At 36.2% G+C, this 22,594-nt stretch overlaps 1 protein-coding gene across 5 annotated transcripts in view; it reads left to right on the forward strand.

Moving 5' to 3' along the window:
• The window catches only part of SCAI (suppressor of cancer cell invasion), a 206,783-nt gene that overhangs the window by 167,815 nt on the left and 16,374 nt on the right, over positions 1 to 22,594 (forward strand). For all 5 annotated transcript variants that reach the window (XM_069082770.1, XM_069082771.1, XM_069082772.1 and 2 more), the window contains 3 exons: positions 17,333 to 17,405; positions 19,348 to 19,521; positions 19,725 to 19,825. In XM_069082770.1, the coding sequence (XP_068938871.1) occupies positions 17,333 to 17,405; positions 19,348 to 19,521; positions 19,725 to 19,825 (348 nt within the window). The remainder of the gene's footprint in view (positions 1 to 17,332; positions 17,406 to 19,347; positions 19,522 to 19,724; positions 19,826 to 22,594) is intronic.

Here is a 22,594-nt window from a genome sequence, read left to right on the forward strand (position 1 = left end):
TGGCTAGGTGGCGCATTGAGTAACGTGCAGGCCCCAGAGTCAGGAGGACCCAGGTTTGGTTCTGGCCTTAGATACTTAACACCCACACACACACACAAAAACTAGTCATGTAACCTTGGGCAAGTTACTTAACCCCAGTTTCCCCCCCCCCCCAAATTTAACTTATTTGTTTTGCTTTTATATGACCTGCTTTCACATTATGCAAGGGGAGGGGGAGTAGTTCAGCACAAATATCTAACATTCACGTCCCAATTAACTTTGGTAGTTCCACACCCAAGGTCTCTTCCTTCCTTCCTTGCAAAAACAGCGAGGAAGTGTATTCACATATCTCTTTTGGAGAGCCAAGCTTGGTTATTATAATTTTACAGCATTCTGTTTCATTTTATTTTTTTGGTTTTCATTTACATTGTTGAAGTCATTGTGCATGTTATTTTCCTGATTTTCTTATTTCATTTTGCATTCATTCATATAAATGATCCTTGCTTTTCTGTATTTATCATTTTAGTAATTTCTTACATCTTTACATTCATGTACTGAATTTTTTTTGACTGTTCTTCAAATCGATGGACGTCTAATTTGTTTGCAGTTCTTTGCTACCATAAAAAAAAATTGTCGTTTTTCAGTCACGTACAATTCTTCATGACCACATTTGGAGTTTTCTTGGCAAAGCTACTGGAGTCATTTCTCATTTCCTTTTCCAGCTCATTTTACAAATTAAGAAACTGAGGCACACAGGGTAAAATGACTTGTCTAGAGTCACACCCCTAGTAAGTAACTGAAGCTGGATTTGAACACAGGAATATGAGTCCTACTGACTCCAACCCAGCACCCTATCTACTGCCACCTAACTCCTGTAGCACCAAAACAATGATGACCACAAAAAATGCTGCTTTAAATACTTTGGCATGTGTGGAACTTTTCTTTTAACATTTAATGTCCTTGGGGTAAATGTCTAGAAGTAGGATCTCTAAGTCAAAAAGAATGGACCTTTAAGTCATTTTCTTAGTATAATTCCAAATTATTTTCTAGAATGGGTCGATATTAATTCACAGCCCTACCAAGAATGTTTTTCTGTCTCTTCCAACATTTAGTATCATAACAATGACAGCAACAACAATAATAATAATAGAAAGACAAAGAAGAAGCAGCATTCATATCAGCATTCCTATAAGTACTTTGCAAAGTACTTAACAAATATTATCTAATTTTATCCTCACAACATCTCTGGGAAATAGAAGCTATTATTATCACCATTTTACAGATGACAAAATTTAGGAAGACAGAGGTTAAGTGACATGCTCAAGCATACAGTTAGTGAGTTTGTGAGGCAGAATTTGAACTCAGGCCTTCCTAATATGAGGTCCAGTATTCTATCTACTTTGCCATGTAAGTGCCTTAGCATTCTCAACTCTTATAATCTTTGCCAATTTGATGGGTGTGAAGTTAAACCTTGGGTTGTTTTGATTTGTATTTTGCTTGTTATTAGTAACTTGGAACCTTCTTTCATATGATTGTTAATAATTTGCACTTCTTCATTTGAGAACTATTTGCTCTTATCTTTTGACCACTTGTCTATTGGGAAATGGCTTTTGTTCTTCTAAGTTCTTTTGGTTGTCTATATATCTTGAATATCAAACCCTTATTAGAGATAATCTGATTTACTTTAATTTAGTTTTGTGAAAACTTTTAAACTTCAAATAATTTATCTGTTTAATCTCTTTTAATCTCCTTTATTTCTTTTTTGGTGATGAATTTGCCCACCAGCCACAATTGTAACTAGTACTTGATCTGGTTCTCTTCTAATTTTTACTGTGATATGATCTTAATATTTAGGACATATATCCATTTTAAGTTTACTATAGCATATGGCATAAGATAGATTAAGAATTTATTAAGAGTTTATGATGTTCTAGGCCCTGTGTTAAGCACTGGGAGCACAAACCAAAAAGTAAGATAGTCCCTGTCTTAAAGGCTCTTACATTCTAACGGAGGAAGACACTTAAAGGGGAACATGCTCTGGAGCTGGAGGCCAGGAAGTGAGGAGGAGGTCAGGTTCTGGGGAAGCTAAAGTGAAAGATTATCTAACAGAGCCCAGGTCAGTTCCAGAAGCATAGTGCATGGTTCCATTGGGAAGATGTGGGAATGATGACTGGAGTGGAAATGGCATGGTTTGGAGCCAGTGGCTAGGGAGTGCAGTGAAAGCCTGATTGTTCTAAACCTAATTTTTGCTAAACTCTTTCCAGTTTTCCCATCAATACTTGGCAAATAGGAAATTCTTCCCCAAATAATTTAATTTATAATCCAGTGGGGTTATTGAGGTCAGTTATTTCTGATTCTTCCTTATTTATTTTGTTCTGCTTTTCTATTTGTTCTACTCTTCTACTTTTCTTTTTTAACCATTAAAATTCTTTTATGATTACTGCTTTATAGTATAATTTGAGGCTTAGGAGTAGTATTTCCCCTTTGTCCTTTTTTTCCATTGAAATTCTAGATCCTTTTTTTTTTTTCCCACATGATCCTTTTGTTATTCTTGTCTAGCTCTGTAAAGTATTCCCTCAGTGGTGTTTCAGTTCTGAACATTTAAAATGTTTATAAAATTTTCAGTTGTTAAAAAGACTTTTGTTGTTGTTGTGTGAACATCAAATAAATTGAAACCTCAATTGTCCATAAGAGACAATGATAATGTACTTATGATTAGTCTTCAGTTATCTTGAAGTAATGAATATATTGTAGATCTGTCCAAAAGTAGAATGGGCTGCTTTGCAGTGGGCTGTTTTGTCTGTGCCTAACTCAGTATTGGAACAAAATGAGACACTCATAAATCATCCGCCAGTTAACAAAAAAGTTTACTTACTTATAGCAAGAGGAGGATCTGCAAAAGGATAGGTAACCATTGAAGAAACCTCAAGTTGATTTAGCTGACGGAAACTGCTTTGCCTGCATTACCTGTCACAATCCACAGTTTACATCTCCAGGCACTTCTTCAGCTCCTCATGGTTGCTTTTTGCTCAAGCAATGAGGCAGCAACATCAACAACCTTTAGTCCCCTGAACCAACTTAGTCTCAAAGAATGACTCAGTACTTTTAAGGAAAAGGGGAAGGGTTAAGATATGTCTTTTTGCTCTTGCCACAGAGGGGTTGTCCTTCCCTGGGGGGTCTTTTTATAAAACTTGGATGACTACTTTTGGGGGATCGTAAAATCTAAAAAGGAAGGAAGTAGAATAAGCAGTTATATAGAGCCAGGCACTGTGCTAATTGCTTTGCAAATATCTCATTTGAGCCTCACAACTTTGCTAGGTAGGTGCTCTTATTGTTCCCATTTTACAGTTGAAGAAACTGAATTAAACAGAAGCTAACTGACCTGCCTGGTTAACAGTTAGCAAGCATCTGAGGCTGGATTTCAACTCATGTCTTCCTGACTCCAGGCCCAGGGCTATATCCATTGGGCTACCTGCCTGCTTAGTGCTACCCATGTGTATTAGAACAAGTAACTTCTAGAGATGATTATTATTTTATTACATTATTTACATTTAGCTACATTAGGTAACTAATTTGAGTTACATAAATTAACTACATGAGTTAACTAGTTATAGTTAACTGTAATTTAATTTAGTTAAGTTAGTTTACCTTTGGTGCTGGGCTTCTAGTTGATTAAGCTCAGATTGAATAGGGACTGAGTACTTGCCTCATGTCTGGGCTGTCTTCTGGTACTTCATTTTGGGGTACTGTGAGTTCACTTTGGCCTAAGGAACCACTTTCATTCAAGTCCCCTGTGTTTGTGTGATCTGCTGTGGAAGCATAGCCCCACTATAGTTATCACAGGACCAGGGCGGGTAGGGAGCCCTGATCAAGTGGTTTTTCTACCATTTTAAGAAAGAAGTGGCCCTTCTGACCTTTGCAAGGTTATCATATCTTTATGTTCTTGATTATCTATCCTGTTCATCTTCTAAGAGCTTGGCCCATGTATCATTCCCTTCCTTGCTTTTTCTCTTGTAACCATCTCTATCCCTCCTGGTTACAAACATTGCTTATCCTTAAAATACCTTCACTTGACCCAATAATATCAAGTTATCACCCTGTGTTTCCTTCCTTTCGTGGCCAAATTCTGACAAAGAATCTTCTTTACTTAACCTCTTCCAATTTTTTTTTAACCAATTCTCACTTCTCAATCCCTTGCAATCTGACTTTGCCTCACAATTAAAAATGCTTTCAAGGCAGACAGTAATCTCTAATAGCTAAATCAATGGCTTTTTCTCATCCCTACTCCTACCTTAATGTCAGTGAAGCTTGCCAACCACCACCCCTTCTTCCTAGATACTCTTTCTTGTCTTCAATGACATTGCCTCCCTGACCACTCCTTTTTAAGATTCTTTGGGGGCTTGCCCTCCAATTGGAAAGGACTTCGAAGCCATCTAGATTAAGAATATAATTTTCATATTCTATGAGTTAGTTTGCTTGAATTGTATTCTTTAAACAGTCAAAAAAGTATGCTTTCACGATACAGTGGTATGAAAAAAATGCTAACATGTTTATGCATGAGAAGAAACAATTTGAGTTTTCTTTCCTTTGGGTATATTGCCAAAGGAGGACCTTATGGGCAGAAGCTTTCCTCTTACGAAGATCTAAATGTTGGAGAGGCAAGATATATTGGCAGTGGATGAGTTGGAATCTACAGGCATCTGCCAGTAGTCTCAATTTGTTCAAAGTAATGCATCTTGTAGATTACTGGCTTGTTTTTCATAGCAATTTCAGCTCATAGATGGTAGAGAAAGCAGTGCCCAAAACTGCTTCTTTATACATCATTCTGATCAATAAGGTAGAAAAGAGTAAAGTGAAAATGATTGGGACTCCTTGGAATCTTGAACATTGTTATAATAGATAAGGAAACAAATGTATGACATAGTCATAAACCCTGTGCTTTAAAAATAACTAAACTAACAGATATCCCAAAAGATTCAAAGAATACTTGATTCTGATCTGGCCAGAGATTCTCAAAGTGAAGATGCCTTAAGAAAAATAGGTCTCAAAAATGAAACTGAAAAAAATCTAAAAATGATCAAGATGAATGATCCTAAAATAATGCAAGTGATCTCTGTAACTAAACAGATTTTTCTGAGGTGTTGAAATTTTTCAAACTACACATGCAAAAGATAGAAGGGCTATATAACCAAGGATAAATATGAAGAAGTGACATAGCCCTATTAGAAGAGTATCAGCAAAGTAAAAACATAGGAACTTTCAGAAATATTTAGGGACAATAAAGAGGGTTTGGGTTTTGTTTTGTTTTAGTTCAGAGACTCAACTCTATAAGTATAGCATAGAGAAGCTATGGCTGGATAGTTTGTATGAAAAGAGATCTGGATGTAGCAGAGGACTGGGAATTCATTATGAGTTGACAGGATGGCATGACTACTAAAAAAATCTAATGTGATTTTTGGATCATAGCATCCAGAATTAAGGAAGTGCTAATCTTGCTGTTCTCCACCTAGATACCGTATTTTATGCTCAGTTCTAGGTGCCACATTCCATGTAGGACACCGATAAGTTGAAGCTTGTCCAGAGAAGGGTGATTTGTTGATGAAGAAGCCAGGGACCATGTCACAAAGGCTCAGGTGAAATAATTAAGTGGGGGAACCTGGAGAGTAGGAAGTATTGGGTGTAGGGGGAGGGTAATAGCATGGGGTGACATGTCATACTTGTATTCATGTATTTGAAAGGCTATCATACACATGGAAGAAAGATTTGATATACTGTTTGGCTCCAGAATAGAACTAAGAATAGTGGGTAGAAGTTGCAGAGAATCAGATTTTAGTTCCATGAAACTTTTCAATAATTAAAACTCTCCAGAAGAAGGATAGGCTGTACCTTGAGGTCATAGATTCTTCTTCGGTGGAGGTCTTCAAGTAGAGACTGGGTGACCACTTCACAGAGATTTTATAGAAGAGAGATCCTTGATCAGGTATAGGTTAAACTAGATGTTACCTGAAGTTCTTTCTGCTTTTAGTGCCTGTAATCTTCAACAAATGATCATTACCTCTTCATTTAAAGACTGCCAGTGAAGGACAACCTATGACCTCCCCTGCCAATACATTCTAACTTGGGAAAGCTCTACAGTTTTTCCTTAATCAAGTCAAAATCTGCCTATTTGTAACTTCCATTCATTACTAATAGTTCTGACCCCTTGGACCAAGAAGAACAAATCTAACATCACTTAGAAAATGATAGGTCTTGAAATATTTGAATGTGGCTATTATGTCTACTTTTAGTTGTTTTTTCCCCAAACTAAATGGGCTCCTTTTCTTTAGCCTGTCCTCATAGGACAGGATGTTCTTCTCACCATCCTGGTTGCCATCTTCTGAACGTACTCCATCTTGTCTACTTCTTTCCTAAAATATTGTGCCCATAAGGGTTTCTGCAAACATGGACTGATCAGGGAAGAGTATAATGGAATTATTACCTTCCTTGTTCTGCATACTCTTCCTTTATTAATACAGCCTCATATAGAATTAGCTTTTTTGACTGCCATGTCACACTGTTGAGCCATGCTGTGCTTGAAGTTCACTAAAACTCCCAGACCTGTTTCACAGGAAATGTTATCTAGTCACATTTCCCTCATCCTATACTTGTGAAATTAATTTTTTTAGCCCAAATGTGGAACTTTGCTATTATCTATGTTAATATCCTTTTATTTGATATATCCATTGTTCTAATCTGTGGAGATTTTTTGATATTCAAATTGTATTAACTTTCAATATACAGTTATCTATTATTGTAACTTTCCCTTCAAGTTTATGATCTGATTCCCAAGCTCCTCAGATAATTCCTTCTTTCCAAATTATTAGTAATATTCTCTTATGACAATATAACTTATGTTTTAAAAAAAATTCTCTTGAGCCTTACTCAAATGGTTCTCTCTCATGTACCTGGATTTCTTTATTATTATTATTAATTTACTTTTAGTTTATAATATTCAGTTCCACAAGTTTTTGAGTTCCACATTTTCTCCTCCCCCTCTCGTCCCCCCCTTCCTTCCTATGGTGGCATGCAATCTGATATAGGTTCTACAAATATGGACTGAAGTTGACTAAACATTAATCATTAGTTTAATTAAACATTAGTTAAGTTATAAAGAAGAATTATAACCAATGGAATGAACAATGAGAAAGAAGAAACAAAACAAAACAGAGAGCAAGTAGTTTGCTTCCATCTGCATTCAGACTCCATAATTCTTTCTCTGGATGTGGATAGCATTTTTCATCATGAGCCTTTTGGAGTTGTCTTAGAAGAGCCAAGTCTATCAATGTTAGTTGTCACAAAATGTGACTGTAACTGTGTACAATATTTCCCTGCTACTGCTCCCCTCCCTCAGCATTACTTCATTATACATCTTTCCAGGTTTTTCTGAAGTCTGTCTGCTCATCATTTCTTATAGCACAATAGTATTCCATTACATTCATATACCACAACTTGTTTAGCCATTCCCCAATTGATGGGCATCCCCTTGATTTCCATTTCTTTGCCACCACAAAAAGAGCTGCTACAAATATTTTTGTACATATGGGTCCTTTCCCACTTCTGTGATCTCTTTGGGATATAGCTCTAGGAGTGATATTGCTGGGTCAAAGGGTATGCACATTTTTATAGTTCCAAATTGGGTATAGTTCCAAATTGCTCTCCAGAATAGTTGGATTAGTTCATAACTCCACCAATGCATTAGTGTTCCAATTTTCCACATCTTCTCCAGCATTTATTATTTTCCTATTTTGTCATGTTAGCCAATCTGACAGGTGAGATGTGTTACCTCAGAGTTGTTTTGATTTGCATTTCTCTAATCAATTAGTGACTTGGAGCATTTTTCATGTGATTATAGATATCTTTAATTTCTTCCTTTGAACACTGCCTGTTCATATCCTTTGACTGTTTATCATTTGGGGAATGATTTATGTTCTTATGTATTTGACTCAGTTCTTCGTATATTTTAGTGTAGTCAGATATATTTTAGAAATGAGCCCTTTATCAGAGACACTGGTTATAAAAATTCTTTCCCAATTTTCTGCTTCACTCCTAATCTTGAGTACATTGGTTTTGTTTGTACAAAACCTTTTCAATTTAATGTAATCAAAATTATCCATTTTGCATTTTGTAATGCTCTCTATTTCTTGTTTGGTCATAAAATCTTCCTTTCTCCATAAATCTGATTGATAAACTATTCCTTGCTCTCCCAGATTGCTTACAGTATCAGCCTTTATATCTAGATTGTGAACCCATTTATATTTTATTTTGTGTATCTGGATTTCTTAATATAATGTGATATAAATATATAATATTACTTCATCATTTAAAAAATCTGTTCATAGTATATCTTACCATGTTATAAGCCCCATCCTACCAATTCTTTTTGTTAACTTTGAGGTAAAGTTCCCTTTCTTATGTCTCATTCACCCTGTTTATTATCCATCCTTTGTAACCAGACATCTCAAGGCAGGGCTTTATTGCTTTCTCACAGGCATTCAGGCAAATATGTTTTTACTAGTTCTCATTTGGTGTACTCTCTCCCTTTCTAAGAGCTTGTTATTTTTAAATCATGCTCCAAAAATCCAAGTCCTCTTCAAATACCATCTTGTTAGCTAATTGTTCACATTCCATATCTTCCTTTTTCCTCCAAATCATTTAACTTAGATTGGAATAGAGGTGGAAGTACCATTGTGGCCCAGAGGTATTCAGGTTTTCTTCTCGGTCAGGGCTGGATCAGGGGTCAGGACAATCTCAGTGCAAATTCTGTACCTCAGACACTTACTAATAATGTGACCCTGGGCAAGTCACTTAATTGCTGCCTATCTCAGTTTCCTCTATAAAATAAAATAATAACATCTGCCTCCTAGGGTTGTTGTGAGAACCAAATGACATAATAGTTTTAAAGTACTTAGTATGGTGCTTATCACATAGTAGGTATTTAATTAATGCTTATTTCTTTTCTTCCTTGGTGATCTAGTTTTCTTCTGGTTATATAGTTTTGTCCTCATGTGTTATCTATCAGGTTTGGCAGTTTGGAGAATGTTCTCATTCATATTCTGGTAAAGGTCTCTGGAAGTTGACAGACCTCACTCTTGTTAATGCTAGGTAGACAGAGCATCTCTATGCAGGGAGTCACTAACCACTATCTTTGTTTGATATTGGATATTTTTTGAGCAGTGGTGTCACACTCATATAGAAATGGATCACTGTGGGCCACATGTTGACTTAGAAAACCACAAAAGAACATCATCTGTGTTGTGTTATATATTTATTTATTTTGTTAAACATTTCCTAATTTTAATCTGATTTGGATTCACTCCTGAGTGCATGTTTGAAACCTGTGTTCTAGAGGGCATTTCTGTTAGTTATAGATGAACCTGGGAAGCTCTGAGAACTCTTCCTCCTCTGAGAGTCTCTGATATGATGTAAGAAACATCATCAAGGACATGTATAACCAGAAAAGAAGCAGAGCTGGTTATGGAGTGAGAACGATGTAGCAGATGGAGTCTATCCACTAAATAATAAAAGAATCAGAGGCAAAGGTACCACGGAGCTTTAGGTGAATCTTCTGTGGAGGATTTACATATGGACACGGACAAGAATTTCACAAAGAGACACTGAAAGTGAATCCATCAAACTAATCTTAGATCAAGAGAAGAACATGTAAGGGGATGCTCTATTGCTTGGGTCAGTGTTAGAGGCCAGGGTAATACCCAAGTTCCTGAACCTAATCTATAGGGACTAACTAAATTTAGAGGATTTTTGTTTTCTTTTCCACTCAAATTTTCAGCACACCATGTGGATCTCTGGAAGCCCTTGAATTTCATTAGAGATGGAAAAGACCTAGGGAATCTGACCTCCACATACCTACATTCCACACTCTGGGACTCAAAATCTGAAGATCTCCCCTTAAGGCTAAGATGACCTACTTTATGGAGACAAAATGAACTTTAGTGGCCCTTCAGCACTTGATTTCAAAGCTCTGATGAAAGCCTGGGAAATACCCAAGTATTTTTTCTGACCCTGGTTTTAGATTTACTCGCCCCAACCTTAACACTCCCAACACTTATCTCTGATATATCTGCCTAATCTTCCTCTGCCCAGCTCAGATCCTGTATACTCTTATTATTGGACTCCATTTGCCTGGTACTTTACCAACTACCTATCACCTGTTTTTGTGAAGCCCAGACTCCACTGTATGAAATCTAAATTTGCTTGACCTCACATTTCCCAGTCACTATCAGGATAAAGCAGATCCCACAGCTGCCCCAACTATTTTCACCTGATTCTTCTCCACCCATCATTGTGAACATTGTGAACATTGAAGCAGCTTATTCAAAGGATGCTTCCACAGCTCCACCTACTGGCTATTTTTTCCTTTACTATTCTACTTTTGCTGAAAGGTAACTAAGAGGGATAAATTTTGAGTCAGATTATCTGAGTTAGAATCCTGGCTTTGCTGCTTAATAACTATGACTGTGAGCAAGGCACTTAATCTCTCTGGGCTTCAGTTTCTTCATCCATAAAAAGAGAGTTGGACTAGATGGTAAGGTCACTTCCTTCTTTAGCTTTGTGATCCTATACAGTGCTAACAGATGACAAAGAGAAAAGAGGATACTGTAATTCAGTTCTAAATTTTGGAGTGTGAGGATCTGATAATGAGTTCCAGCTCTGACACTCACTAATTGGGAGCTTATGGAAGTAATTTAACCTCCCCGATCCTCGGCTTCATTATCCATAAAATTATTATTTGCACCTCTCTAATTGGTTGTTTATCACAAAATTGTCAACCTGAGTTTTTAGAAGCATTGTGGTGTTAAGGGGGTACCTGGTGTCTTACTCCTCACATGCCCCATGATGGGGGGGAACTTCCCCACCCTTTCCCCCACCTATGTACTCATCAGTCTAGAAACACTAGCCTCCTTGCTGTTCTGCACACAAGACACTCCATCTCTCAAATCTGGGCCTTCTCTTGGGCTGTCCTCTATGTCTTGAATGCTCTTCCTCCTCATCTCTGCCCTCTAGCTTCCCTGACTTCTATAAAGGCCCAGAAGAAATCTTATCCTCTACAGGAAACCTTTCCTGATCCCCCTTAATTTCAAGTGCCTTCCTTCTGTTTATTATTTCCAACTTGTCTTGTTTGTACTTAGTTCTTTGCGTGTTGTCTCCATCAGTCTACATTAGACTGAAGTACTTAGTACAGTGCCTGGCACGTAGTAGGTGCTTAATAAATGTTTATTGGCTAACTGATCTGGACAATCCAAAGGACTGGGTTCTATACAATTCTGCCACTTCCTGGTTATGTAACCTTAAATAAAATCACTTAATCTCTCTAAACCTAAATGTTGTCATTTACAAAAAGCCAGTAATAGTACTTGCGCTATTCCCTCCTTGGATTGTAAAGAAAGTATTTTATCAACCTTAAAGTGCTATGAAAATGTGAGCTGTTAGTAGTAGTAGTCCTATGTAATTTACATTTTGCATTCTCTGGCTAATAGCCATAGGATAATAGATGTAGAGCTGCAAGGTACATAAAGACCCTACTGTACCAACCTTCTCATTTTGCAAATTATTGGATTATGATCCAATTATGATTAATATTATATTATACTATTTAAATTATGCTATTTAATTTTAAAATTATACTATTTAATCTCCACTTGTCACTTGCTGCAGTAAGGCAATCTTTTTTTACTCCTCCCCATTTGATTCTCCATCACACTGCTTACAGTTTCAGACCTTCTCTTTTCTTTTCAAGCCTTTTCTAAGAAAATGGATAGCCATTTTCTGTAAGTTCTCTTGTATTGCCTTCCCCTACTTATTAAAATGATTGGACATTAGCCTCCTTTTTTCCAGTGTCTGAAAAGGTGACCCTTCTCCTATCCCTTTATATAGATCCTTGAACAGCTGTTTTAGTAGACTGCCCTCCCAGTAATCCCCTCTCTCCCTAATCTTTGGCTCTTCCTCTATACTGTTTTCTTCTTTTCTGCCTAAAAACACACCCAGTTTTCCAGGTGCTTAAAAACCTTCAGAAACTTTAGGTGACCTTCCTGTCCTCTAAAGCCATTGTCCTTCATCTCTGATTCTTTTCTTAACCAAACTCTTAGAAAAACCTTTCTATCTATTAGAAATTATTCTCTTCTCACTCCTTAGTTGTTTATGATCCAGCCTCATTGGTCATTTCAAAATACTTTCTCCAAAACTACCAATGTTCTCTTAATTGCTAAATATAATGACTTTTTCCTCATCTTCCTTGACCTCTCTGCAGCATTTGACAGTGTGGACCATCCTCTCTGTCTGGATACTCTTTCCTCCCTAGGTTTTTGTGACAGTACTATTTCTCCTCCCATTTGTCTAAGCTAACCATTCTTCAAATCTTCTTTGCATTATTACTGTTCATGTCACATTCACTGTCTTTATGTGTCCCCTAAAGCTCCACCTTGTATCCACTTTTTTTTCTCCCAGTTGGTGACCTCATTAACTCCTGTAGGTTTAATGTTTTCTTTGCAGATGACTTTCACATATAGATCGATAGATACACACACACACACACACACACACACACACACACACACACATGCCTAGTCTCTCTAGCTCCAATCCTGGGTCACAAACTGCTTATTAGACTATTAAAACTGGATATTCCTGAGGCATCTCAATCATAATGGCTGTTATATTTTCCCCAAGCCTACCCCTCTTCTAACCTTACTCGTTTTCAATCAGGGATGGCATACTTCATTTACTTAGGTTTGCAGCCTCTGAAGGTATTTTTGACTCTTCACTATCCCTTAACTCATTTTCCTTATTCATTTATTATTTCCTTATTCATTACTTTATTCATTTTCCAGATTTCCCTCAATTCTTAGAAAGCCTCCTCTAGATTCTACTATCCCTCAAGTTATCTTCTATCTCTCCTTTCTCAGCTAAATTAATAGAAAAAGCTGCCTACTCTACTGCATTGTTGCTTCTCCCTTCATCTCACTTATTCTTCAACCCTTTGCAGTCTAGCTTCTGACTGCATCATTCAAATGAAACAACTATCTCCAAAGTTATCAATGACCTCTCAGTTGCCTGATCTGATGACCTTTTCTCAGTAATTCTTGACTTTGTTGCATTTAACATGTGGACTACCCTTTCCTCCTTGTTACTCTCTTCCTCTTTTTAAAATATTTGTTACATTTTTTTCCAATCAGAAAAACAAAGGGCCTTTTCACCCTCCCCTTCCAACCCTCTACCATTGAGAGCAAAAAGAAAAAAAACAAGTAAAAAAACCCCATTACAAATATTTCCACATTGGCCATATCAAAACAAAACAAAACATTTGTCTCATTCTGCCCTTTTAGTCCTCCTTACTCTCAGGAGGTAGGAAGCATGTTTCCTTATTAGTCCTCTGGAATTGTGGTTGGTAATTACAATCATAAGAATTCCCAAATCTTTCAGACTTAATGCCTTTATATTGTTTACATTGTATACCTTTTTCTTCTGCTTTTATTCACTTTCCTTTGTATCAGTTTATACACATCTTCCCAGGTTTCTCTGAAATCCTATCATTTCTTATTGCACAATAATATTCCATCACTTTTATATACCATTACTGGCTTGTCCATTCCTCAATTTATGGGCACCTCTTTAAATTCCCATTCTTTGCTACCTCAAAAAGAGCCATAAATATTTTTTTACATCCTTAGTCAGTTGGTTTTGCGTAGGATTTAATCTCACCCTTAATCTGTCCTTCTAATTCCCCTGCTTCTCCCCTTTCCCTCCTGTTTGTTTCCCTTTGAGCAAAATGTATCTCTGTACCCAAATGGGTGTGTTTGTGTTTGCTTTTATTTTTTCTTCCTTCCTTTAACTAGTTCAGATGAGAGTGAGGTTATAGTGTCAACTCCTCCCTTCATCCCTCTCTTTTTGTCTCCCTATGCCAACCTAGGCTGGACAAATGACATAACTGCTCTAGGCAATTCTCTAAGATGACAAATCCCAGAGAAGGTTCTGACCTTTAAAGGAAGTTTGCTCATTGGGAGTTCCTTATACCAATGAAATAACAAATCCATTCCCTATCCATATGTGTGTGTGTATACACACACACACACACACACACACACACATATATATACACATACAAACACACATGTATATACTTGCCTCCCTTGTTAGAATGTGTTGAAGCATGTCAAAAACCTTTTTAGTTCAGCTGCAAATGTGAAGAAATATTTTCTCCAGCCTAAAACATTTCTCAGACTTTTCCTTTTAGGAAAATAAGAGATCAATAACAAAGGCTAAGGTAGAAGGATAAATATATCTTTTCTAATAAACATTATTACTTTCCTTGTCACCAGAAGGGATAATACTGTGATCATCCCTTCTCTATTCAGAAACTATTAAGTGTTAAGCACTGGAAAGAAGCCTTTTCAGGCCTTGAGGGTAGAGGTCAAGGTAGGAATTTGAGTAGTTCTAGTTTAAGTGACTATCTTAGTGACTCTTGTTTTGGATTGTTAACTCAAAACTGTATTTTAACATGTTGTGACTTTTTTAAAATTCAGGATGCTTATAAATATTACTTCAGATTGTCTTGGGGGTAGAGACATGTCCAAGTGCATGGGGGTGGGGAGTACTATACCAGTTCGTATTGTACTCTGAGCAGGGCCTAGATTTTGAATAATGTTAAATTAATCAGATTGTTTGTGACAGACTTGTACTTAAAATGTACCTGTAGTACAGTATTAATATGTTTTGTTTGATAATGTAAGCTCTCTTGAGAGTAAGGTTTCAGTTTCTGTATTAGTAACTCCAGCACCTACCACATTGCCTAGCAATGTTGTAGATGCTTAATAAGTGCTTATTGATTTATTAAAAGGTAGCAGGCTAGATGATTTTTGGTGCAATGTAGAATTGGTCTTAAGCAAACTTGTCTAGGCATTTTTTGTCTTTGCTTTAACTTTTCCATCTGCCTTCCTTTCTTTTCTCCGTGAATTATCCCCTCCACTTCTCAGTTCCTGTTCTCTTGGTACCATCTTGGCTCAGGACTTAACTGTAAATTGAGCCATTAACTAGTAACTCCTTCTGGGTTGGCCCTTCCCAACTGTATTTGCATATTAAATAAAAAGCCTTTAAAAATTTAAAGGAGATGTTGGAATAGCTGATAAATTTGGTTTTTTGGAATAGGGGCTACCTGCTTTTAAAATCACCACTGGACATAATATATAGGACAATAGAGAGTAACACTTAATCTGAAAGACAAATTACTTCTGTTTTATTTAATGGAAGCCATTGTATTATTTCTGATGTGTTTTGATTATTAAGAGAGATTATATAGAGTATGTAATGGTCTGAGTGCTGGACTTAGAGTTAATAAATCCTGGATTCAAATGCTGTATTTTACACATAACTGCGTGACCATGGACAAATAACTTAAACTCAGGTGCCTCTTGAAGACTGTAAATTATAGACTAATTATTTTAGGTGCAGGGACAATATATGTAACTTTATATAATTTAAATTATACTATATTTGACACTTAAAACACCCTCTGCCTACAGACATGCAAAAGTGACATTCATATGTTTGTGTTTGAGGGGAAGGGGTTCTATTCTATCATGCTCCTTTTTCTTCCCAACATTTTATTAGCTCCATTGCCTAGAGTCCAAGGTTCCCTAGGGTATCCATGACCATTTCTGCTAAAAAAATCATCTTCCACTGCCTTGTCATACCTTGGAGATGATCCTAGAATCTGTAAGATAATACAGGGAGAATATAATTTCTGGCAAATCCCAGCAGCCTAGAAAAACACAGAGAATTTGCCAAGTTAAGAGATGTTCATCACTGGAGAGTTGTTCTAGTTTAAGTGACTATCTTAGTGACTGTTGTTTTGAATTGTTAACTCAAAACTGTATTTTAATGTGTTGTGACTTTTTAAAAATTCAAGATGCTTATAAATATTACTTCAAATTATCTTGGGGTAGAGACATGTCCAAGGGCATGGGGGTGGGGAGTACTATACCAGTTTGAATCTGGTGATAACATTTTTGGCCATAGGAACTATCTGGTAAAGTATGATGTGGCTGTATGCTGCATCAAGTAACAGAAGGCTACCTCCATACATATAAAATCATGGCTCTTTTGAAATACTTTGACAATAATGCTGACAGATCTTCTCAGGAATTCAGACAGTTACTGCCCTACCTCCTTCTTCCCTCATACGTGTAAATAAATAGACACTAGATGGGGAGTGAGTAAAAGAAGATTCTCCCTCCCATAGGCTGTCTGCCCTATTAGGTAATCCTTTGAATTGTATGGAGTCATTTACTACATTAATTTCTTAACCTGAAATTGTAATCTGAGTGTATGTAACTGATTTTCCTAAACAGTTTCTTAGATTTTTATTGTTTTTAATTACTTTTGCTACTATTTTTTCCACTGAACTTTTGGTTCATCAGAACATTTGGATCATAATTACATCAGAAAGACTTTAATAACAGGGAATAGTGGTAGTGTGATGTAGTAAAAAGACTGTTAAGATTAAGATCCAGAGTGGGGTGGCTCGGTGGTGCAGTGAATAGAGCACCAGCCCTGTAGTCAGGAGGACCCGAGTTCAAACCTGGCCTCTGACACTTGACACACTTACTAGCTGTGTGACTTTGGGCAAGTCACTTAACCCCAATTGCCCTTCAAAAAGCAGCAAAAAAAAAAAAAATTCCAGAGGAATTTGGTTCAAATCCTAGTTTGGCTCAGATCCCTTCTCTGTAACTTGCTACCTGTGTGACCTTGGGTTTGTAACTTAATCTTCCCTGCCCTCTATTACTTTATAAAATGAGGGGGTTAGCATCTAAGGTCATATTCAGCTCTACATCTGTGATCCTATGAATAAATATCTACTGTATTTAAAACTAGACTCAGACTGGCATAGATAGCTTGACGAAGAGCAAACCTCAGAGCAAGAACTCCTGGGTGCAAGTCCTGCCTCAGACATATCCTGGCTTTGTAACCCTGGTCAAGTCATCTAACCTTTCAGTGCCCTGGCAACTTTATCTGAAAATAAATAGCAAAACAGATGCCAATCTGCATTAATAGATGTATTTCGTTAGGAGCTCCCTAACCTAATGAAATCACAGGTGTGATTTTTTTTATTGTGTTACAGGTTACTTTCCTTCTCAAGTAAAAAATTTTGGCCTTTCCATTATCAGTGTTATAGTTTCTGATGTGACATATATGTTTATAAGTACCTAATCATTGAGAAACAAATTTGTTCATTGGGTATGTTACTGAGAAACTAATTTTGGCCAAAGCCTTAATGCTTGTTTTAAATTGTTATATGTTACAGAATTTCACAAACTTATTTGGACAACCTCTGGTCTGCTTGCTTTCTCCAACAACATATCCAAAAGCATTACAAGGTATGTTTTGTAGCAATATACCTAGGTCTGATTTAAACTGTTGTTTTATTTTTGCTTTATATTTTTAAACTTGATTTTCCTCTTTGAGGGGCACATGTAGCACTCATTGATAAAAAAAAAAAAACATGTGGCAAATATAAGACTGGAATTGGCTTAGCAGTGTGGCTGTTTGCTAAATTTTAGCTCTTTGCTAAAAGTAAACTCTTTGGTTCAGAGAGTCCAGGTAATATTTTAGTTTTAGGATCCTAGCTATCTTCCAAAAAATACCATACAATATTATTAGAAGAAATATCCACTATCATTATAATTGTTTTTGCTCTCTGCTGTTTTGGAAATTTTCATGGTTTATGGGCTTTTTGTTTATGAGGCATTTATTTTGAAATTCAAGGGATTCACCTTGATTTAACATCTCTTCCATCTAAACTTTTCATTTCAATTTTCTTTCTTTTTGTTTTTTTATACCAATCATTTCCTATAAAACCTGCCCGCCATTGAACTTTCTCTTGTAAAACAATTTAGAGAAAAAAAGTAAATGAGAGTCTTTGTCAGTTGATAGTATGTTCAGTAACAATAATCTTTTCCATCTCTACTGAGATTACCCAATATACTTAACACACCATTTAAACTATTAAACTGTTTATTTTGACTTGAAGAAGTTCACCTGTCTCCTGTGTTATGCATAGTCAAATTGGCAGAACTTAAAGGAGTTTTTGATAATTTATTTTTACATGTTTGTTGTAAAGAGAGCCTTACTCTGAATGTTTTGCCCATTTAACATATGACTGAGTGAAAATTAGAAACATTCAAATTTATCCACAGGTTGTATGCACTCTAATACCAGCCAGGACTTGTGAGGTCTTATTCCACTCATTCATTCTAGCACGAGGTGAGATGAACACGAAACAAAGTTTAGTATCACAGAGAGATTTTGAGAACTGTTTTAGCAGGACCTTCACTGTTTCACTGTCTCCCTAACTGTGAATAGTGTTGGTGTCTCTCAGTGAGAGATGGCAATTTACTGCTACTTCCCAGCCAGAAGTCCAGTCTGCTGACATAGTTTGACACAGGAAGTGGTGGTCAGCATTTGAATGCCTGAGAGAAGCTGGAGACTATTCACCGTTGTTTTAAGGTAAGTTCTGCTCTTTATTAGAAAAACAGGTAGCAGTAACATTCAATAGATTTGTCTAAGCATCAAATTATCCATTCTACTACATGGTAGAACTTACCTTAAAACAATGGTGAAAGTCTCCTACTGGGGACCTGTTACCCTGTTTCTATTATTTCAGTAATGTTTTAGTTCAAATAACTCTCCCAAGATTTAAGTTTGTCAGAATTTTTGAAAAGTAATCCACAGTTTGGGTTCATAGGATCACAGAATTTTAAAGTTGCCAGAGAACTTGGAGATCATCTCATTCAACCCTTTCATTCTACATATGAGAAAACAGACCAAGGGTGTTGAAGTGTTTTTCCCAAGGTCAAACAAGTAACAGAGCCAGGTTTCAAACTCACTGCACATCCAAATATTTTTATCATTATGCTCTGTTTTTTTTTTAATCACATACTATCAAATGACTTTTTATTGAGAAAAGATGGCCCACAAAAAGGGTTTTCAGTGTTCATGAAAGGAAGTATGCAAATGCTTTTAAATGTTGTCTGTTTAAATAAAATGGCTTATCCAGCTTTTAAATAAGAAAGGTAAAATTTAAATATCACAGCATGGAGAGAAAGTCTGTAGACCATATATGTTAAGGTTGGTGAATGTGCACAAACAAGATAGAGAGAATTTACTTCAGAGCCTATTTTGTCATTCTTGTGTACAAGTGGTCTCCATTGACTTGAATGAAAGACTTGAGATCATCTGGATAATATAGCCTGGAATTACAAACAATTGGATGATCTTCCTAGTTCATTCTCTCCCAATGTAACCTATTTCTTATTTCAGATCAGTCTCAACGTGGTAGCCTCTTCACTCTCTTTCTGAACAATCCTCTAATGGCCTTCCTGTTTGTCTCTGGATTGTCAAGCATGCGTAGAGGTCTGTGGGAAAAATGTCAAGAGTACCTTCGAAAAATCAACCGGGATATTGCCCAGCTGCTGACGCACTCACGTTCCATAGGTACTCTCTTGACACAATTTGCCAGAGTTTGGAATGGTGGTTAAATCTCATGATACTTTTAAGTTTGTTTGACTTTCAAATGGTCATTTAATATATGTTACAGGCAGGAAAATTAAAGTTTTCTCCCAATTTATCTTTTTTTTTTTTCAGAAATTTTTTTCCAGTCAGACTTTCTTCCAATATCACCTTTTTATTCTTTTCAGATCAGGCTTTTCTCCAGTTTTTTGGGGATGAATTTCTTCGCTTGCTTCTCACCAGATTTGTCTTCTGTTCAGCTACCATGAGGATGCACAAGATTTTTCGGGTATGCAGGGAAAATAATCACTTGGGCCCAGCTCTAAGATTAGGCATGTAAGATTTATGCATTAATCTTTGGAAGAAATGAAGTTCACTGGTAAAGTAGTTGAATGGCTTGACCATGTCACTTGACATGGACGGATACTATTGAGGATGACTAATATGATTTCCACATTTAAGTTTAAATTTTAATCTCCATTGTGCTCATTAAGGACTTATAATCAGAGTTTGCAAGTAAGTATATTCTTGATATCCATTTATTATGTTTAGGGTCTTTTTAATTAACATAAATTCAGAATTGTATTTTATCTCTACTCTAGTTTCTACACAACTATCCATCAGTTTCATCTGTTTTTATGGATTGTCTTTATACAATAATCCTAATTGCAAACGTACTTTTCAAAAAGTTTCTGTTAAAAATTCCTATTAAATCTTAAGAGTTGTTACAAGGACATAAGAATTGCCATATTTTGCCGCTGCCATCATAACATGTGAAGAATCTCACCCTACATACTATTCTATCTTATTCTTTTTTATTGTTTATAATATCCTTATTCCAAATACAATTTTTTAAAATTTATTTTTGGTTTTCAACATTCAGTTCCATAAGATTTTGAGTTTTAAATTTTCTCCCCTTCTTTCCCTTCCCCCTCCCCAAGACAACATGCAATCTATATATATACATTCATATTAAACATATTTTCATATTACTCATTTTGTAAAGAAGAATTAGAACCAATGGGAAGAATCATGAGAAGGAAGAAACAAAACAAAAAAAGAGCAAATAGTATGCTTTAATCTGCATTCGGACTCCATGGTTCTTTCTCTGGATGTGGATAGCATTTTCCATCATGAATCTTTTGGAGTTGTCTTAGATCCCTTTTTAAAAAATATATAATTAAAAAATAGAAAATAAAAAATAAAAATATAATTAATTTATTTTTAGTTTTCAATTTGCATTTCCATAAGATTTTGAGTTTTAAATTTTCTCTTCCTCCCACTCCTTCTCCCTCCCCAAGACAGCATACAATCTGATATAGGCTCCTTATACATTCATATTAAACATGTTTTCACATTAGTCATGATGTAAAGAAGAATTAGAACTAATGGGAGGAACCACGAGAAAGAAGAAACAGAACAAAACAACAAAAGAAAAGGAGAGAAAATAGTATACTTTCGTCTGCATTCAGACTCCAAATTTCTTTCTCTGGATGTGGATAGCATTTTCCACTGTGAGTGTTTTGGAGTTGTCTTAGATCCTTACATTGCTGAGAAGAGCTAACTCTATCCAAATCAGTCATTGCACAATGTGGCTGTTACTGTGTACAATGTTCTCCTGGTTCTGCTCATTTTACTCAGCATCAGTTCACATAAGTCTTTCCAGGTTTTTCTGACATCTACCTGCTTATCATTTCTTATAGCACAATAGTATTCCATTACATTCAGATACCACGACTTATTTAATTTAGCCATTCCTCAATTGATAGGCATCCCCTCAATTTCCAATTCTTTTTTTTTTTGCCTTTTTTAGAGGGTAATTGGGGTTAAGTGACTTGCCCAAAGTCACATGACTAGTAATTGTGTCAAGTGTCTGAGGCTGGATTTGAACTCAGGTCCTCCCGACTCCAGGGCCGGTGCTCTATTCACTGCGCCACCTAGACACCCCAATTTCCAGTTCTTTACCACCACAAAAAGAGCTGCTATAAATATTTTTGTACATGTGGGTCTTTTTCCCATTTGTATGATCTCTTTGGGATACAGCCCTAGAAGTGGTATTGCTGGGTCAAAGGATATGCACATTTTTCTAGCCCTTTGGGCATAGTTCCAAATTGCTCTCCAGAATGGTTGGATCAATTCATAATTCTACCAACAATGCATTAGTGTTCCAATTTTCCCACTTCTTCTACAACATTATCATTTTCCTGTTTTGTCATGTTAACCAATCTGATAGGTATGATGTGGTAACTCAAGAGTTATTTTGATTTGCATTTCTCTAATCAATAATGATTTTAGAGCATTTTTTCATTTGACCAGAGATAACTGTAATTTTTTCTTATGAAAACTGCCTGTTCATATCCTTTGACCATTTATCGGTTGGGGAATGACTTGTATTCTTATAAATTTGACTCAATTCTCTATATATTTTTAGAAATGAGCCTTTATCAGACACACTGGCTGTAAAAAGTGTTTCCAAGCTTTCTGCTTTCCTTCTAATCTTGGTTGTATTGGCTTTGTTTGTGCAAAACCTTTTCAATTTAATGCAATCAAAAGCATCCATTTTGCATTTCATGATGTTCTCTGTCTCTTGTTTGATCATAAATGCTTTCTTTCTTTATAAATCTGACAGGTAAAGTATTTCATGCTCTCCTAGTTTGCTTATAGTATCAGCCTTTATATCTAAATTGTGTATCCATTTTGACTTTATTTTGGTATAGGGTATAAGATATTGGTCTGTGCCTAGTTTCTGCCTTACTGTTTTCCAGTTTTTCAAGCAGTTTTTGTTAAATAATGAGTTCTTATCCCAGAAGCTGGAGTCTTTGGGTTATCAGATACATACTGTTCTATCTTATTCAGAGTCCTAGGGCATCAACTCCTCTTTGCAATCTGTTCGTGGAGTTTTGCCATGGCTCCATGAATTTTGCCACTTTCTAAATCTTCTTTGATTGCTGAACTCTAATGTGAGGTCTCAAGCCTTCTGATTCTGCACCTGCATAGACCCTGTGGATTAAAAAATTTGCCACACCCAATCCCTAATTAACTTTCTCTTTATTCTGAC

Source organism: Petaurus breviceps, unplaced genomic scaffold (assembly GCF_028583685.1).
Source record: "Petaurus breviceps papuanus isolate PSGF00001 unplaced genomic scaffold, PetGlider_PUasm1.0 171, whole genome shotgun sequence".
NCBI lineage: Eukaryota > Metazoa > Chordata > Mammalia > Diprotodontia > Petauridae > Petaurus > Petaurus breviceps.